General features: G+C 39.0%; 1 protein-coding gene across 2 annotated transcripts in view; it reads right to left on the bottom strand.

Annotated features, from left to right (window-relative positions):
- NNT (nicotinamide nucleotide transhydrogenase) overlaps positions 1 to 19,521 on the bottom strand; it is a 43,190-nt gene extending 23,669 nt beyond the window's left edge. The window contains exons 1-13 of one of the 2 annotated variants that reach the window (XM_082783746.1): positions 19,418 to 19,521; positions 18,433 to 18,630; positions 11,384 to 11,613; positions 9,972 to 10,189; positions 9,217 to 9,304; positions 8,396 to 8,484; positions 6,653 to 6,840; positions 6,303 to 6,436; positions 3,868 to 4,059; positions 2,530 to 2,683; positions 1,932 to 2,093; positions 1,042 to 1,152; positions 88 to 233 (exon numbers count right to left, since the gene is read on the bottom strand). In XM_082783746.1, coding sequence (XP_082639872.1) covers positions 88 to 233; positions 1,042 to 1,152; positions 1,932 to 2,093; positions 2,530 to 2,683; positions 3,868 to 4,059; positions 6,303 to 6,436; positions 6,653 to 6,840; positions 8,396 to 8,484; positions 9,217 to 9,304; positions 9,972 to 10,189; positions 11,384 to 11,613; positions 18,433 to 18,583 — 1,863 coding nt within the window. In that variant the 5' untranslated portion in view covers positions 18,584 to 18,630; positions 19,418 to 19,521. The remainder of the gene's footprint in view (positions 1 to 87; positions 234 to 1,041; positions 1,153 to 1,931; positions 2,094 to 2,529; positions 2,684 to 3,867; positions 4,060 to 6,302; positions 6,437 to 6,652; positions 6,841 to 8,395; positions 8,485 to 9,216; positions 9,305 to 9,971; positions 10,190 to 11,383; positions 11,614 to 18,432; positions 18,631 to 19,417) is intronic. The other variant, XM_082783747.1, reaches the window with a different exon arrangement.
- Positions 19,522 to 19,533: the final 12 nt, after the last annotated feature.

Genomic DNA, 19,533 nt, shown 5'->3' with positions numbered 1-19,533 from the left:
GCTATTTACACCTCAATAGAGTAAGCAGTAAAGAAGCACACCACATTGTGAATAGTGGGCTGAGTGCCGCAAGGTTTGTCTTCTTACCTGTTCAATACTATAGCCACCATTGAGAGCAGCTCCATAACCTCCTACAAATACAGCACCAGGAAGCAGGTACAAGTAGTTGTACTCAGGAGGATCGGTGGGACGTTTGAACATATCCAGCATTCTCTGTGTAACTAGAAACCCACCTAGCCAAAAAAGAAAGCAACAAGTTCACAAAAATAAAGTCTGAAATTAAGCACGTGCCAAGCTAAGAGATATTTCGCTGAACTATTATTACCACACAAAGCTAGTAACTGACACCAACAAACCTTCTGGAAAGCTAGTAAGCTGGAAGACCACAAAGCTAGAATCAGGGTGAGATGTTGCTTTCTTTTTTTTAACCTTTGGAGGGAATTCCTAAAAAGATGAGTTTGAAAGCCTGGAGGACTTGCTCTTACTCCATACTGTCTGCTGATTATAAAGTACAGTCTGGTTTATGATTCTGCTCTTTTCCCTTTCTATTCTAGCAAAAAAGGTATTTTTTTTATTTTTTTTTTTAAGTCACACGCTTTATCTTCATATCTTTTCATTATGAAGCTGGGACTTCTAAAGATAAAGCAAACAGAATTTCATTCTATTCCAGTGGTATATTTTGCAAGTGGAAAAAGGAATTCGAGGTTAAATGCAATACCATCTGAAGGCATACAGGAAAATATATTGCATATAGTCATCACACAAAGAATACCGAACAATACTGTAAAAGAAAAATATACATTTAAATGCTTCCTTAAAAAAAAAAAAAAAAAAAAAAGAGAGAGAGAGGTTACTTACATAGCATACAAGCCAGAAACACTAGCTACCATGAAATTTTATTTTTTTTCTCCTTTATGGATGTTCTTAGACATTATTCCCAGAATAATATTTCTCAAGTCTATTCACTTAAAAATCTAAAAGAAATAAAAGAATTACAAAAGTACTTTAAGTTATCCTTAAAAAAAAGGCTAACATTCATACCTGCAATATTGACTGAAGAGATAAAGGCTGAAAGCACTGCTAGACTTTGAGGAGCATTTTCAGGGAGATAGTTTCCACCCATCAATACCAGCCCACCAACCGCTGTTAGTCCTGTTTAAAAAAAGAAAAAAAAAATGTTACTGAACCTTAAAAGGTCCTGTATCTAAAGAAAGCTTTCCTCTAGCTGTGAAACTGATACCAGTCAACTGAAATTTTGATCTTTTAATCAAAAAATCTTGATCTTTTTCACTAATACAAACATGTTTCGAAAGAAAACAATTAGTACACAAATGTAGTTTTAATGTACAGTACTTCAAGCACAGAGTCAGCCTTTGAACACTGGTTCAATAAAGAAACTGCTTTTAGTGGTCAAAAGAGATCAGGCTTCTAGCCTGTCACAAAGGTACAGACAGCCTCTCTTCCTCTCCTTATCTAAAATTTTTATGATGTTATCAGTCTTACAGATCACTGTTAGAATTTCCCCCCACACACCTCCAAAGAACGTATTTTGAGAAGAGGAAATAAAAAAAGAAAAGCAAGAAACATTAAAGACAAGTTATATTCAGGTCAATACTTTGGACACAAGTGAGAAAAAGTGTGTTGTATGACAGAAGAGACTGCAGCATTCCTGAGTGAAACAAACTTCAAAGCGAACAGTTTAAGAACAGGAAGTTCGTTAAAAAGATTAAAAAAAAAAAAATACACAGCACCACATTTGCCTTTCTTTTGAAAAAACACTCTTGGAAATAAGTTATCCTTGCAACTGATGGAAGTAGAGATGCTCTTTGCCATTTTAAAAGACAAATCAACAGACATTTGTCTAAAGCTCACATAAAAGGAGCTGTGCCTCCTTCAAGTAGAGAACAAGCAGCTGTATGACTGTTACTTACCTGAGATAGCATTAGTCACTGACATAAGTGGAGAGTGAAGAGCAGGAGTCACACCCCATACTGTATGGTACCCCACTATTCCAGCTAGGCCAAACGTCGTCACCATTTGCGTGAAAGCAGTATTAGGAGCTACAATGCCCAGTCCTAACATGCTAGCCAAGCCTAGAAGAAAAGCAGAGGAAAATTATTTTACAACTTTTGGATAGTTTCCTGCATTTAAACTTATGGGTATTTAAGTCTCACATAATACATTAAAGATTGAAGATTGTTGATTCCACTGCAAAGTATAGACAATTCCTAGCAAGAGTGCTTCAACAATTTAAATGTTTTACTGATATTTTAAAAAGAAAGACAAAACACATATACATACACACCGCATGAGTCAGCGCTGTTTGAAATGTTAATACTTTTGCTTAGATTTCTAAAATGTTATTCTCCTCTCAAAAGCAATTACAGAGCACTGATTTTGTGCTAGGATACATCAGCCTGGTCTCTGAGCTAGTTATTAAATTCCATAAGTAAAACGAGGAGTCACTTAAAAATACTAATTAAATGAGGAACAGTCTACACTGATTCTCCAACTCCAGAAATTGCCTACCTGCTGTGTATACAGAAGCACTAGTCATAGTTTTTCTAAAAGGTGTAATAGTAGCTGCTTTTTCCGCTTCCAGCTCTGCTACAGTCTTCTGCTTCACAGGAGCTCCTTGAGGAATGTTATTTGGTGGTGGTGCTGGGAAAATCACCTTGCCATCCTGACAAGAGATATTTACAGTTATCCCTAACGTAGCAGATGCTTTAGAGTTAGAAGAGCATACTATTTTTAATCCTGTAACTCAGTGAAGTCTTAACACCCTAGAGCATCTTCCATTTTATGCGTCAGAAGTTTACAAGGCTGAAGGAATAGTAGTACATCCTGACTAAAGTAACCACACTGGTTCGCACAATTATCTGACACGATTTAATGCTGGGGTCCAAGTGCACCAGGTAAAAGCACAGCACCTGGCTTGAAAGCAGGACCCAAGACAAGGAGGGAAGTTCTCTTAAATGGAAAACACTTTTTCAAAATAAAATGGGGGCTTGGAAAAAGCAAGTTCTACTACAGATCAGAACTGTAATCAGTCTGCCCAGACCTCATAAAGGCATGTGTCTCACTTTTTTTTTTTTTTTTTTTTGTGTTCCCAGGTCTCTGAAGGAGTACCTACTGGACCTGAAGACTGTACACACCTACTCGGTGGTCTATAGATCTGAAGTCAACATAAGCCTCCTCCAGAGTAGATATTTAAAAGCATTAAAACATCTTGGTAACATTATCCAACAAAACTCAACAAAAATTAGTACCTCTTGTTACCTAATAAAAATGGAAGTGTTCTGAATACTGTCATTGCACAAGGAAAGCCCATACTGGCCCACGCCCAAAGCTTGTATTTTATTATTTCTTAGTAGAACTTAAACTATCCTGCATATTCTAGTTCCCCTTTTTTTTCCTGAAGTTACTCTTATATAAACAGAAACATGTATTTATGTATTAAAAAAAATAGTAGTAATAAAGGAGGAATGTTTTTATGGGCCTGTAGTAGTATTTCTAAACTGTTTTAAATAACTACTTTTTATCACATGAAAACAACATCAAAATTTAGTATTTTTCTCTTTTTCAACAATAGACATAGGTATTTGTTTAACCATGGTAAGAAGACAGAACCAAAAGGTTTCCCTTCACAAAAAAGGACAGAGGAATTTTCAATTGAACATAGACACAATTGTTCACAACGTCCACCGAAGCACCTCTGAAGTCTGTCAGCATGCAGTTATCTTTGAATACATTTTAAGGAGACAGCAATAATAAACGTGAAAATATTAAAATAATTAAACTATTAAAATAATTAAAATATTAAAATAAAGTACCTGCAAGTTAAAAAGGGAGTATTTATTGACTTACCTTCATTACTACAGTTCCTCTAATTACATGATCCAGAGTGCCGTAATCAAACTGATCTTTTGGATCAAAGTAGAAGTTCTCTTTGTCAGGACTAATAGCCTTTAGTAGTTTGATAATGTTATTGGAATATAGAGTACTGGCCTGAGTAGCCATTCTGCTAGGCAGGTCTGTGTAGCCAATGTGTGTAACACCCTGAAAAAGATTCAAGTAAAATATAAGGACCAGTCTTTCAGTGTTCTGAAAAAGCAGCATCTCCTCCAATACATCCTTCTGGAAATATGTATCCGAACAGTTTCATTTTTCTCTGTTACCTGCTCTCTAACAGAATTAGCTGAGAGAGGGTTACTTACAACAGTTAGAAAATTCAATACGATCAAAGCCAACACATTAAATGTTATTAGCAACAAGCCAATATGACAAAGTCATACTGGTACAAGAGATTAACTTCTCCAAATTAATACTGTTCTTTCAGAACTTAGCTTCTCTTAAAGCAACCAGGTAAAAGATTATCCTGCTCAGTGCTTGGCACCTTCTCAATCCTTCCTGAGGGCAATTTTCCTGGAGGCAATTTTCTATACCACAGATGAGTAAAAGGAGCTTCCTCAGAGCTAGCTAGCTGTCCAAGAAGTATGCTCAGGTTCACACTTATGTAGAAATATAACACAATATATCCACACTGCTCACAGAACAAGTGTGAGTACACCTGGCTGTCAGACTCTTGAGCTTTTAGAAGATGTTGGAAATTGAGGCTGGCATACACCCCTCATGCTCTAGCAGATTCATGTTAAAACACTGCTCCTGCAGCTCACAGCTAAGAACTGTGCATACTTCTAGGAGCTCCAGCTTCTTGATGTAATGCTGTAGGACACTGCTAATAGTTCTGCACTGCTGCTCTTTTCCACAGCTCCACACTATATGCAGGGCTAATATGCCTCTGACTAAAAGCACTCCACATAAATTCTTCAAACAAGTATTTGTTTATTTCTGTTCTACGCACTCTAAGTTCAGTTTTTAAATAGAGACACCAAAAGTCTTGAAAACCACAAATAAAATGTATGACTCACAATATATGCGTACAGCCCTGTTTATATTAATGACAACCATGGTAGCAATATGTTCTAGAGGCTTCCCTAGAGTACAGTACTACTGGCATTATGCCCTTTCATTCACAGAATCAGAGAATGGTCTGGGTTGAAACGACCTTAAAGATAACCTAATTCCAACCCCGCTGCCATCAGCAGAAACAGCTCCCATCAGACCACGTTGCTCAAAGCCCCATCCAGCCTGGCCTTGAACACTTCCAGAGATGGGGCATCCACAGCTTCTGTGAGCAACCTGTTTCAGTGCCTCACCACTCTAAGTAAGAATTTCTTCCTAATATCCAATCTAAATCTACACTTCTTTAGTTTAAAACCATCACTCCTTGTCCCATCACTCCACTCCCTGACAAAAAGTCCCTCCCCAGCTTTTCTGTAGGTCCCCTTTATGTACTGAAAGACCACTACAAGGTCTCCTCGGAGCCTCCTCTTCTCCAGGCTGAACAACCCCAACTCCTTCAGCCTGTCTTCACAACAGAGGTGCTTGAGCCCTCTGACCATCCTCATGGCCCTCATCTAAACTCATTCTATTAGGTTCATGTCCTTCTTGTGCTGGAGGCCACAGAGCTGGACACAGGACTCCACATGTATGTTACCTAATAACAACCTGGGGAATCTGCTACTTTGAACAGATTTCAGTAACCACTAATAGATTTCTCACATGTACTAAAAATAAAACCTATGAAATGAAAACAAGCACTCAACTGAGTCAATAAATACTGGAGCAAAAACAAAGTAGTTAGTCTGGCGCAGGTCAAAATTGCATAATCTAATGCTACTTCTGGTTTGGTTAACGAGTGGTTTGGATACTCTAGGGGAGATACAGTCATGTTGGCGAGGCTGATGACATATCAAGATGACACCCTTTTGAAGCTTAAGCTGCATTGAGCTAAGCCAGAGACTGCACTGAAGTACACACTGATACAGTCTGAACCTATTTAGTTGTACCTGTGACATGGATTATAACCTCCAGTTGTGGGAGGTGATGAGCAAGTCAAAGAATCTCTTGCTACTGATGTCTCTTTAGGTAGACCAAGAAACTCAGACCACACTCAGCTCAGCAGAAACAAATCACTGAACTGGAAGTCTAAGAAAAAACGCTTCCTTACTTACCAGCCTACCTAATACTACAAAAAGGTATTTGTTTCTGTATAATAATTTGAAGATTTTTAAAAAGAGATGACTTGCAACCAAATGCAAGTCTAAAGGATTATTTTAGTCCAAACAGACAAAATGGTTACTCGTTTTCAGCATACGATTTATAAAATCCTATCTTCAAATTAAGTATGAATGTGAATTCATGCAAACTGAGAACAATGTGCAGACCAAAATGCTTACCTTATGAACATACAGTTCTCCAGGCTTTGTAGTCTCAATGTTTCCTCCTGCTTCTGCAGCTAAATCCACAACAACTGAACCTTCCTTCATCGATTCAATCATATCTTTCTTAAACAAGACAGGTGCTCTTTTACCTGTCAAGACAGGACAAAGCAAGTTAAAAAATACAGCTTTTTTTCTGCAGACAGTTTGTGGAGAAAAAAGGTCACTTTAAATACAGATGTTTATGAGGAAAGAGGTACATACACAGAAAGCATCTAACACTTCTGTTTCAACAGCAGACACGGCGCCAAAACATGCAAACTTACACAAGCAGTAAGAAAAACTAGCATATTTAGTGTAAAACATACCTGGAATAAGTGCTGTAGTGATGATAATATCAACGTCTTGGCACTGTTTGGCAAAGAGTTTCATTTCAGCTTCAATAAATTCTTTGGACATTTCTTTAGCATAACCACCTTGGCCCTCTCCAGCTTCCTTAATGTCTACTTCCAAAGGCTCTGCACCAAGAGACTTGAACTGTTCCAGAGCTGCAGCTCTAGAGAGAGAAAATTGGGGGGTGGGTGGAGGAAAACACTGCATTTTCAGAAGTAGCTCGATCCACCATAAATTTTAGGATCTTTTTAGTAGTAGTCTTCAGACATGAAATCCAGAGCTTATCCTAGTACTAAGGAGACTAGGACTGAAGTCCTCAATTTTCTGCGTCTAGTGAAAGAAGTGTTTGCCTAAGTAATTTTAGGTCCCTAATGATGAGCCTCGGATAAGGAATGTAGGCAGCATTACAGGCGGGTTTCCTGTACAGTCAGTGGAGTGGCTCCAAGAAGCAGAAGAGCTGGGAACTTAGCTGTTTTGACTACATCTGCTCACCCAGTTCTGTTGCCTTGACTAGGTAAGTCTAGAGCCCTAACTTAGATGACTAAGGTAGGTGACTAATAAACACTATAGTTTGTGGCCCTGTCTTTAATCTGTGAAATGTGAAATACCAGTAAGTCTGGCTTTCACAGAGAGAATTGTTTTGAAACAGTTATTTGTACACTATTATGATGCAACGTAAATTACAGTTTTACCGTTAAAAACATATTATATCACAGTAAATAACATAATCCCAGTGAGGTGAAGATTCACAACATGCAGAGGATTTACCACAAAAATTCTCACACAATGAGATAAAAATATACAGGATGCTTAAAATTGGAATTAAAAGAAAAATATGAAATGCTTTAAACAAATTTTGTTCTTTTTATGACATACAGTTTTTCTGACAAACTAGAGTGAAAGTTTTTTTTAATAATGCACATCATAAATCTGGAGCATATTCATTTTTATTCTTTCATGTCAGATACAGCACTAGATGCTACTTCTGCATAAAAACAAACACAAGCAAGTAATTTAATGTAGATATAGTATCAACTATGGACAAATATAAGTCCACTTAACTGAAAAAAAAATTAATCACATTTGCATTCTCTGTATCAATAAGAATGCTAGTCTGTAATTTTCCCAGTCTATTACTCTAAAAATGGCCACTGGACAAAATAATACTTCTGAACATAAAAGAGATCCCCCAAGAAATCAGCACCTAAAGCAGCTTCAGATGCAGTTCCTGCTCCTTCACCTTGAGTTTCATAAATAAAATAACTTAATCTTTTTCTTTCCTTCAGCAGGCTGAAAGAAGTTCACCTCAAAAAAGTTCCTGGAGAGGTTCCCTCTGGGATCAGGAGAGTAGAGGGGAATGACAGTATGCAGCTATGAACCTGGATCAAAGCAAGCTATAAATGAGAGCACAGAGAGTCTTTCTTTACTCTTCTTCCCTGCAACCCAAAAAAACAGACAGATGCAATTCTGGACAAAGGCCCCACCTTTATCATTTTCATAAAGTGATTTTTTTATATGCATATAGTTATGAATGATTTAATAAGATCTTTGTAAAGTTTCAATGTTTTGGGGAATAAAAATTGAAGATATTAGGCAGGAAAAAAAAGGTAAGAAGGTAATTGTGATTCAGTGCAGAAAGTGTTTTCACAGGACTACTGCTGCAAACAACCTTAGCCAAAAACCATTTCAGATTGCTATTTCTTTTTTCACACACTCACCTTGTATCAAATCCACGAACCACTGCACCCATCGATTTCGCTGCTCCTGCAGAAGCCAGGCCAGCAACTCCTCCTCCAATGATCAAGACCTAGAACAACACCATTATCCTGCTTTGAGCATAAGCTAAAAGTAAAGCTGATTAGATAAACAGCAATGTTGTACCACTTTCACGACAGCAGATAAACCTCATCATAAACAGTCATTTAAGTGAGTTAACATAGGACACAAAACCCAGAATGACTGAAATTGCCCTATAAAAGTAACAGTTTAAAAGCTCTTAACTTCATTTATCTAAGAGCCAACTCATCTGTAGCTAATAGTTTATGGAAGCAGATATGGGTTTTTCCCTTAATTTCTCTCACTTTTTTTTTTAATCTTTACTTTCATTTCTCTTCATCCTAATCCAACTGCATGCAATTCCTTCAAGCGAAGCAACCCCTTCAAGCACAGCCTTCAACACATCAGAAATTCCAGCATCTCTGACTTTTCCTAACTGCTTCCTTGCCTTCCCCTTTTCCACCCAGAAAAAAAAAAGTATACATATATAAATTAAATAAATAAATAAATACATAAATAAAAGCATCCATGTATACCTAGTCTGAAGTTTAAAAGTAAGCAAACTTAAAACTCCAGTTACTTTATTCTTCCCCCGAGAAAACACTATGGGTAGTCAACAAAAATCCATATGGGAATACTAATGCATATTTCTGCAGTCTACAGAACTAGCCCCAAAGAAGCCTTGAACAGTTTTCAGAAGTGGTTAACTGTGATCAGGAACTCACATATTCCCCTGGCACAATATCTGTTTAATTGCACTTACCTTGGCCGGAGGAACTTTACCAGCAGCTGTGATCTGACCCGTGAAAAACCGACCAAAGTGATTTGCTGCCAGTACAACAGCCTTGTAGCTGTCAAGCAAGGAAGAAAACAGTCAGTATTTTCCCTGGCTCAGCACAATTCCACTCATGACAGCCATCAAAAAGATGCACATTTGACTAGAGCATACACGGGATGAAACAGGTTTACTGTTTTGCTCTTGGGCCCAAGTTTAACAGTCTTTCCATCTTTGCTCATGTTTATTGCCCTTTTTTTTAAAAAAAAAAAAAAATGATGCAATGCATTTTCAGAGAGGACTTTTGGACTGCAGAATACTGGATGTCCACAACTATTCACTATCTCAAATAAAATTTTCAATGAATAATAATGAATAATACATAACTTGCCAAAAGCTAACTGTTTTTCTGTGACGCTACTTTCAAAGGCTACAACCCAAGGTTCATTAGGGAAGGAACCATGCACACGCATTTGCAAAACCCAGAGTAATTTTGTAGAGAGCTCACTTAAACAAGCACACATTCAGGGGAAAAAAAAAAAAAAAAAAAAAAAAAAGGACAGCTAACTCTTCAGATTTATATGGCTTAGGGCAAGGTGCTCAACTTTATTTCTTTTGCCCATCTGCTTTCATGGCCTTCCTGGAATGGGTGACTGGACACCAAGTTAACATCACAGCAGCTGTCTGAAAATGCAGATTACTATGCAATTATGTTTCTTATTAATAAAAAGTAAGTTTCATACCCAGCAATGTTGGCCATGGAGCTAAGTGCATCATATCCCTGAGCAATGGTGACCCGTGGAACCTGATCCATAGCCAGGACGGTAGTTTTTTTTTCTGCAAGTTTTTTCAGGAGGTCTGGATTTTGTGCTGGGTAGATAAAACTAATCAGGGTAGCCGATGTCTTGAAAAGGTCTGCTTCATGTACACCTAGAGCCGGGTTATGTATAGGAGCCCTAACCTGAAGAAAGAAAGAAGTTTCCAAATTAATCAGTGGAAATAAGTCAGTGCACACTCCACTTCCTTTCTACAGCTTGTAGTCTGTTCATTTCCACCCACAAAATACACAAGGAAGGAAGCATATCAAAGGCTGTTTGCACAAATAAACTGAGTAACTGCATTTATTAGATGCATTCCATATATTAGAATTAGCTCCATGTAGGTGGCTGACAAAGCAATAATAGTCACACTTTCTGAAAGATCTCACAGCTTCTAACCAGCAGTTACTGGCTTTCATGACAGATGGTTTTCATGACAGACAGCTGTCTCAAAAACAGCCATCTGCAAACAAAATGAGTACTGAACATAGGTGAACATTACTCTACAGGGTAAGAATCACTAACCAATTTTGCAATGCACTACCACAAACAGGGCATTACAAGCATGAACCCCAGCAAATACCCATTTTGATCTATATTTAAGTTTTCAATGTTTTTTTATTTTTATTTTTATTTTTTATAAACAAACCAACTAAAAATGGTTGTTCACAAACTAACTCACAGAAACTCTGTATTCAACCCTAACAGAATAACTTGAGGAAAAAAAAAAAAAAAAGAAAAAAAACACTTAAAGGAAGCCTCAACATCAAGAAGGCGGCACATTTTTTTCCCGTCAGAACACAGAATAACCTAACAGCTATCAAGCAACTTCGCTTTTAGCAGTCTTCCCTGATCAACTCCAATTACTCTAATTACAAGTACTTTTGAAACACACTGTTGCTGCACAATTTTTGGATGTCTGATTGAGAAAACTTAGAAACCTGCACCTTCAAAATTCCAAGCAACATTCCCTGAAGAATAACCTGGAGTTATGTGTTGCTAATCTTGGATTAGAAGTTTCTTATGGATCTTGTCTGATTAGTGTCCTGAACTAGACTAGTCTACCTTTCTCTAGAAAACAAATCCTCCAAGGTAGTTAAAAACTTGACAAGAAATTATCCTCAAATTTTTCAATGCTGTTGTTTACTAGTTAAGTACTATAGCTGCACACATGAGCTATAAATAAAAAGACTAAATTAAAGCAGAACTTAGAATGAAACAACAAAAAAAAAAAATGAAGGAACTTATTACTGAACTTTCAGTTGACTACTGGAAAAATTTGACCTAAGTGTCTCTCCAAATAGAATGTAAGACAAATATATAAATAAAGCAATTACTTTGACAACCAAATCAGAAGCCAGGACTTCCTTGGTCCCCTGGATCTTTGCTCCAACTTCTCTGTAATGGTCATCAGAAAATTTGGAGGCTTCTCCAGCACCAGATTCCACCACAACATTGAAGCCTTGCTTAATCAAGGCTTGAACTCCAGCCGGTGATAGAGCCACTCTCTTCTCATTCTCAAATATCTCCTTGGGGACACCTACAGTCAGCTGTTTATAAGGAATTCCTGTAGGAGGCGGTAAGATAAGATAGCATTAGTTGCACTGAAGATTATTGAATTTATATTAACGATGCTCCCCAGTGTTGTACAGAGTCATGCACATGTCACATTTAATAATTCTCTTCAGGGAAACGGAAGAATTACTGTTTCTAGCAGTGCAGTTTACATTTCTTCAAATTATGCCATCTTTCTACATGCCCGTTCTCTCAGGTGTCAGCAGAGAAGCACAATCATCCACACAAGCACTAACAAGGGTTTACTGCAGTTCATACATATCTGATTTCATACAACTCTGGTTGTATAAATCAGAACAACAAACATACAATATAAGGTATTTTGGTGATAACACATTCAATCTGTTATAAGATGAATTTAAATTCCTCTCTAGTCACTTTAACTTTACTATGAAGAAATACAGAGATGAGTTTTAGTAGCAGAACTACGTTTTAAATAAACATCAGTTCTAAATGTCTATCAAAACCATATTACAGTTCTTAGGTCACTGCTAATGAATGTATCAAACATACCACAAAAGCAGATTGAAAGGCACTATTACATTAATGTACATCTCTAAAGGTTGCTAGAGAAAATGAAAAAATTAAGAGTTTTTTGAAATAGTGTAAGAATAATGAAATACCAGACTACTGGTTTGTTTATTTATACTTCTCTTTAATTTTATCTCCTTGCCTGAAGTTCTTCCAAGTTCTATTAAATAACACCAGGAAACCACAGAAGCTTCAATTTGCCAGTTTTAGCTTTGAATCACAGAATGGTTTGGGTTAGAAGGGACCTTAAAGATCACCCAGTTCCAACATCCCACACCTCCCACCAGAACAGGCTGCCAAAAGCCCCATCCTGCCTGGCCTTGAGCACCTCCAGGGACGGGGCATCCACAGCTTCTCCGGGCAGCCTGTGCCAGGGCCTCACCACACTCTGAGTAAAGAACTTTTTCCCAACACCTAATCTAAATCTATTCCCCCTTGTCCCATCACTCCACTCCCTGACAGAGTCCCTCCTCAGCTTTCCTGTAACCCCCTTTAGGTACTGAAACACCTCTTCAGGGACTCCCCAGAGCCTTTTCTTCTCCAGACTGAACAACCCCAGCTCCCTCAGCCTGTCTACACAGTAGAGGTGCTCCAGCCCTCTTGTCATCCTCATGGCTCTCTTTGGACCTGCTCTTACAGCTCCACATCCTTCTTGTGCTGGGGGCCCCAGCGCCGGACGCAGCACTCCAGGTGGAGCCTCACAAGGGCAGAGGGGCACAATCCCCTGCTGCCAGCCACGCTGCTTTTGGTGCAGCCCAGGACTCAGTTGGCTTTCTGGGCTGCAAGAGCACATGGGCTCATACTGAGCTTCTCATCAGCCAACATCCCCAAGTCCATCAGGGTTTCTCTCAAACTTAACGTTTCAAGTTACAAACATCTAACTTTGTTCTTTGTAGTCCTCCAGTCTGATAGTTAAACTCTGATCCAGCCAAGTGTTTAAATACATTTATAAATAGAGTCTCAGGCAGAATAATCACATATCACACTGCCACGTTGCCCCAGTTACACTAGACAGCATGCACACAGGCCCAGTTCTGCAACATCTTTCACTCATGTGTACGCAGAATTTAAATCTGGATTCTGACATTTACATGAAAGGCCTACACTGCATACGTGTTCTTGAAAAATAGCGTGAGCCACTTAAGCAGTCACTCGTATTAAAGGTCAAAAAAACAAACAACAATAAAGAAGCAAACAAAAAAAAGGGTGATAGGCCTATTTTAAATTGCAAGTTTGCGTTTTAATTGGCCACCAATACTCTGCATTTTGCTATAAAAACTGTGCAAGACTAGGAATGTGTTGCACATTTTAGGAAGGCCTCCTTTTCATTTTTTGTTTGACTGCGATAGAAACAAGTAAAACAAAATCAAAGTCATATCATACTATGAGACCTTTACGGAAATTAATTATTTTGATATTTTTAAAATCTAAGCCTATCTATGAAATAAAACTGGGACTGAACTGTGCATAAAGCTGAACATCTGAAAATTTTAGATTAACTACTCTCAAGATACTATCAATTTGATTGAAAATACAATAGAAAGAGTTGCTAAGAGCTGGTACTTAAATATTTACCTGTACTTGTCATCCATTAGAAAAAAAATAAATTAAACACAACCAATAAGAAGGCAGCATGAAAGATAACGAAAGAACTACTTATTATAATTACTTTTTATTTTAGCTTTCTCTTTAAATTTCACTAATAAAACTGTAAGACAAGTGTTTTGCTATTTATTATGTTGGAGAATGTTTAAAAATTTTTAAGGCAAAAATCAATTTTTAAAAAAAATGCTATAAAGGAAAAGTAATACGAAGTACGAGAATGCACATCTAGAACAACAGACTCACAAAGACAACAATGCCTGGCAAAGACTTGCTTCATCAGCACACGCATCTAAACAGCACTGTGCAACTAAGGGCATCCTAATCACAGCATCACTAGATATTTGCAAACTATGGTAACTTTCTGTCAGTCATGCAGATTACATTATCATTTGAAGGGAACTTTCCCCTTATTTCTTCTCAGTACTGCACAATGAAGTCCCATTTATGACTTTCACGAAATCAACTCAATGCAAATGAATTCTGTTGTCTTTTAAAAGCAGAAATGAAACCAAAATGACTGAGATTTGTTGGAGTGAGAGATGAGCCATAATTTCAAGAAAGAAGTATCTCCAGGACTAGAAGCAAAAAGCTTTTCAAGAAGCACTGAGAAAATAAAAACTAGGGTGCTACACATTTGCGTTCTCCTCTTGGAAGTTTTTTGCAGTGGACAAATACAGAGAGAGAAAGAAATGAACTAGAGCACATACAGGAAATAAAAGGATGGCTGAAAATTTAAATGTGCGCAGCACTCGATGAAAGCTTACTTCCCAGAATATATTTCTATCCACGAAGGCCCAATTTTTTATGAAAAATGACATTTTGACTTATTTTTGTTCACTTGCTTTTGTGTGGAGTGCCAGAGCAGAAGAGCTAACAGCTACAAAGGACGTGAATATGTACTGTGTGCCAAATGTGTTTTCTCATTTCCTTCTTTCACATTATTGTGTTACATGCAATAAAAACGTGAAGTTTTTTTTGTTGTTGTAGTTTTGTTGGGTTTTGTTTTTTTAATATAGAAAGCATTTGTACCTCCTCTACTAAGCAGAATGATTGGAAACCAACACTGAGGACTATGTCCTCTTCCAGTGCTTTGGGAAATCAAGAAGAACATTCAACAACTCTCATTGATCTATCCTCTTTTCTCCTCTGTCCCACTGCCAAACGTCTAGCAACCAGAACTCAAGTGAAAAGTGAAGCAAACAGGTGTCAGTTTGCCAGCCTTTACCCAGACCAGTTAAAAGACACTTTTTAAGGACACTACTCTGAGCTATCAGATCACTGAACACAAAAATGGAGCAGATGTCTACAATTTCAAAGCAAAGATCTATATTGACACTTCAAGAGAGGATATGACGAATACTAGGTTTGAAGGAAGCTAAACCATTAACACAGATTTGGTTCGTTGAATCCAGCAGTTTCAGTTATAAAACTGGGACCCTGATTTAGTTTTTAACCTGAGAAAGCACATCTGCTAACTTGTCTTGGGTTTGAAATTGAATGAGTGAAGCTTCCAAGTTGCATTTTTAGGCCCCCACATTGGATAATCTCTTTACAGAGTGCCTTGACTATGTCTTAGTAACTTACTGCTTTATGACATCAAGAACATTTCTCAAAAACAGACCTCAAACACAGACCAATTTACACATACCTTGACCACTTTGAGTCACATGAAGACTTCAAATGTGCTGTTCATCCAGTAAGAGATACCCAGTACTTTTTCTGATATAAAGAATCAACACAAAAAGGATTTTGCTTCTATCAAACGTAGAATCATTAAATTTCACAGGCCTTAGAATATTAGCATTAAACATATGTAAATTAGAATTTAGAAAAAATGAGAATACTGAAATTTTAAGTAAGACACTCATTATTATGCTTTCTCACCCCCCTTAAAATAATCTCCACAGTGTAAGAAGAACAGTGGAAAGCACAGTCTTGAACTTTGGGTAAACACAATACATGCAGGTAATCTAGATCTCCAAGCTTCAGAAATCAAACAATTAAGAAGTATTATAAAAGCAATCTTTTCCACTTAGCTTCCATTCACAAACTGGGTATTTAAAGAAGATCCTAAATTAAAGCTAACAAGAAAACCCAGAATATTTTATGCAGAAAACATGAGAAAAATACTTTTTTTTTTTTTCATCTCCTTAATCTGATTTCATGAAGTACCTTGTAGCAAAGTAGGATCAACAAATATCACCGACTGACTCAGACAAAACAGAAGGGAGAAATAAGCTACATTTTCTGGAACAGGAAAAAAGGATATGAAACCTGCCTAACTGCTAAATTACTCTAACAATAGCTTTAAACAAACCATCTCACCTGTTCTGAAGATGAGGACAAATTCAGCAGAACAGCAATATGATGTAGGCAAAAAAAAAAAAAAAGAATGATAAAGAAGATTAAACAAACACCTGAGCCCTGCCCTTACATGAGGAGAAGAGGTACACAGTTTATGAATAACATACAGATTAGCTTTAAAATTAATTGTCAACGAACTGTTATAGGTTTAAAGTCCTGCAAGATTTAGAAAAAAATATGAAAGAAGCATCTAAACAGAAAGGGCATTACAAATCCCAAGGTAGAGGGGGTTGAAAGTCATGTATCTGTGGACAAGCCCATCTGGATGCATAATAAGAAACTTCAGTTGGTCACTCTGTAAGCACCTATTAGCATGGTCTAGGAAAGCTTTGCATCTGTTTCTGAAGAACCTGATATTGGCAACTGGTTGACAGATTATTGGAATACTTGTTTATTCCTGTATGAAAACACTTATGATTTTAAGAAAGGAAAAAAATAGCAGCAACATAAGCAGCTGTAAGAAACGTATCCATCCTCCAAGTTTACTTCTCAACTGGCTCCAAATCTCTTCACTGTGCCGGGAACTGTTATTCCTGTACTTACGACATCCTGGACTAAATGAAAGCTTATTTGAGATCATGGAAGTAATAACTACAGGCTTAAGAAGAAACACAGCACCGCTAGTCTTTTTGAAAAACTTGGTTTTCGTAATCTTACAGTGATTTCACCGAGCATCACTTTAAGCAATTTCCTAAAACAAAGAATAAAATGTAGTTATTTTATACACTGTTGAATTTTGATTCAAAAACACTTAAGTATACAAAGGCAGCACTACTGTTACTGATTTGTCACTCAATTACTGCTTTATCCTTGATTTGTCCTCTGCTGAATGACAAATCTCAGGTTACCAAAATGAACCATAAGGACAGCTTAATTATCAACCAGAAGACTTATGGAACTTAATAGCTGTTTAATACTGAGAATTATATCGCATGAATATAAATACTACTCTCCCTTAAACAAAGGCTTCCACATGAGAGATTGGAAAGGACAGCATTGAATGCTTAAACATACTACACTAACAAGATTTATCCCTTCCTGTAGAAAAGTTTATGAAAATCAATTCATAAAAACAAGTAAAAAAAATATATATACACATACAGACACAGTGATTTTGGAAAAAAAAAAAAAAAAAAAAAAACAGAAGAGATCCTTCGGTTTCATGACCAAATTTGCAGTCAAAGCCAAACACAAGAAGTGATTACAAATCCAAACAACAAGAGCACTTACCTGGGATATTTGAGAAAGAACTTTGAACCTAGTTCCCCACATCCCAGGTTAACATGCTCAACTAAAGGATAATTTGCAATATCAAGACAGACAACTGTTTCTTTCTCTCGGATAATAAACACGGGGAAAAAAAATAGAAAAAAAATCACGGGATATCAAAACAATGCCCTGATCAGTTTTCACAGAACCTAGCTCCCTGGGCTGTCAGTCAAATAAATTCAAAAAAGAAGATTCTGAAATTCAAAGAAATTTCTCCATGCAACTTTGGCAAAAAGTCATGTGACAGATTATCAGAAGTTGTCAGAATAAGCAAACAACACTCTTCTCCCACCACATTTCTTCAGAATCCCTGAACACCATGTCATTGACTTGTAAGGACCCCAAAACAGACCAGCCACTCATGCAGTTTGGCAGAAATTGTACATGATAAAGGTGTTTCTAAGTTATATGTTATGTGCTGTGTTTTCTCAGACATTTCAGTTCACAAACACTGCTGCTTTTCTAGACCTCAAGAAGATCTACTAACGTGGCATCTACTGTGCATCACATGTACTTTTTTTTTTTTTTTTTTACACAGGATAACTACAACCAGATACAGTCATGCTTTCAGATACTCTCTTTGTGAGGCAAGTACTTTCTACTGCATGCACACAAAGCAAAACTCAGGGGGAAGTCAGGCTTTTAGCTAAGAAAAGATTTAAGTACTACCCTCAAGCAAAATAAGCATCAGCAGGAGTTCTGACCACCTACCTGTAAAGAATATTTGGATCCATGTTATGCATAACAAAGACAAATACCTTCTGCATAAGCTCTGTAAACTAGCATAAAATTGGTAGCTTATTTTGAAAGCTTATTATAGCTTATTATGAAGTTTTGAAGTTTATTATATTGTAGCTTATTATGAAGTTTTGTCAACTTCAGCTGACTCAAGTAAGGTACAGATATGATTTAAGGATGTTCTTTTTAAGATTGTAAAATAGACCGTATAAGACTGTCCTAGCCCATCCAAAAGAAAAAAAAAAATCAAGCTATCTTTCCCTGTTAAAATAAGAGATTATTTACAACAGTTTAATCAACTTACCTGGCTTTGGAGTTGCCTGAGACCAGAGCGCCTGGTGGGTTCTAAACATCCGCAAGCATGGCACTTTTGCTGAATGCACCTTAGGTGGTAAGACATTGCCGAAAACAGGAGTGGAGCACCCACTAACAGCAAAGCGCAGGAGGCTCGTCATTTCGCCCAGACCTCCCGGCAGACTCCTTGCCACGTATGGAATCCCTGCTGCGCGTGTGGAAACAGAGCAGCACCAGTTACTGATGATAGCAGGCAGCAGGTATGTAAACTGGGCAGCCTGAGCCCCTGCGGCTGCCACCAGCCAGGCGCGGGTGCTTTCTCCCTACCTCCTCGCCGCAGCCAGAGGACAAAGCCCGCTGTTTGTCAGAGCGGGGCGGCTGGGCACAGCTAGGAAATTAACACAAAGAGGAGGGCACCCAGGGCTCCCCAGGAGCAGCCCCAGCACCCCGCAGCTCCCCGGGAGGCGACCCAGGGCCCTGACAGGACTCCCGCAGGGGGTCGGTGAGGGCGTCCCGGGGCCAGCGGGCGAAGAGGGCTCCTCGCCCGCCTGTGCGGGGGGAAGGAGGCAGCAGGGCAAGGCGACGAGGCACGGCCCGGGGCTGGCAAGGCACCGTCCCCGCTATTTATAGCCCGCCGCCCCGCTGACCTTGGGCAGGCCGCTCGCCCCCCGCCGCCACCACAGCGCCCGGCGGCCATGGCGCCCGGCCGAGCCGCGCCGCCTCCCCCTTCCTTCCCCTTCCTCTCCCCGAGCCCCTCAGCCAGGACCGGCCGCCGCCGTCCTCCCTTCCTCCCCTTCCCTCCCCGTCCTGTCCTGTCCTGTCCTTCCTTTCCTTTCCTTTCCCTTCCCTTCCCTCCCCGGCAGCCGCTCCGCCACCGCCCCCCCCTCACCACAACGCGGCTCCCCACGGCGCGGGGCCGGCTCCCCGCTCTGCGCCCCGAGCCCCCCTTATCCCCGCTGCGGCCCCGGCCCCGGCCCCGGCCCCGCCGCACCCACCGGCTGTGCCGCCGGCGCCGGCCCCGCCGCGGCACTGACCGACCTTGGGGCGAGGCGAGGCGGCGGGGCCGGGACGGGGGCGGAGCGGGGAGGGGGCGGGAGGGGGACGGGGAAGG

The sequence above is a fragment of the Aythya marila genome, assembly GCF_965140915.1.
Source record: "Aythya marila genome assembly, chromosome: Z".
NCBI classification, from domain to species: domain Eukaryota; kingdom Metazoa; phylum Chordata; class Aves; order Anseriformes; family Anatidae; genus Aythya; species Aythya marila.
Note: the sequence above shows the minus strand (reverse complement) of the source record. Positions and strands in the feature narration are given on the sequence as shown.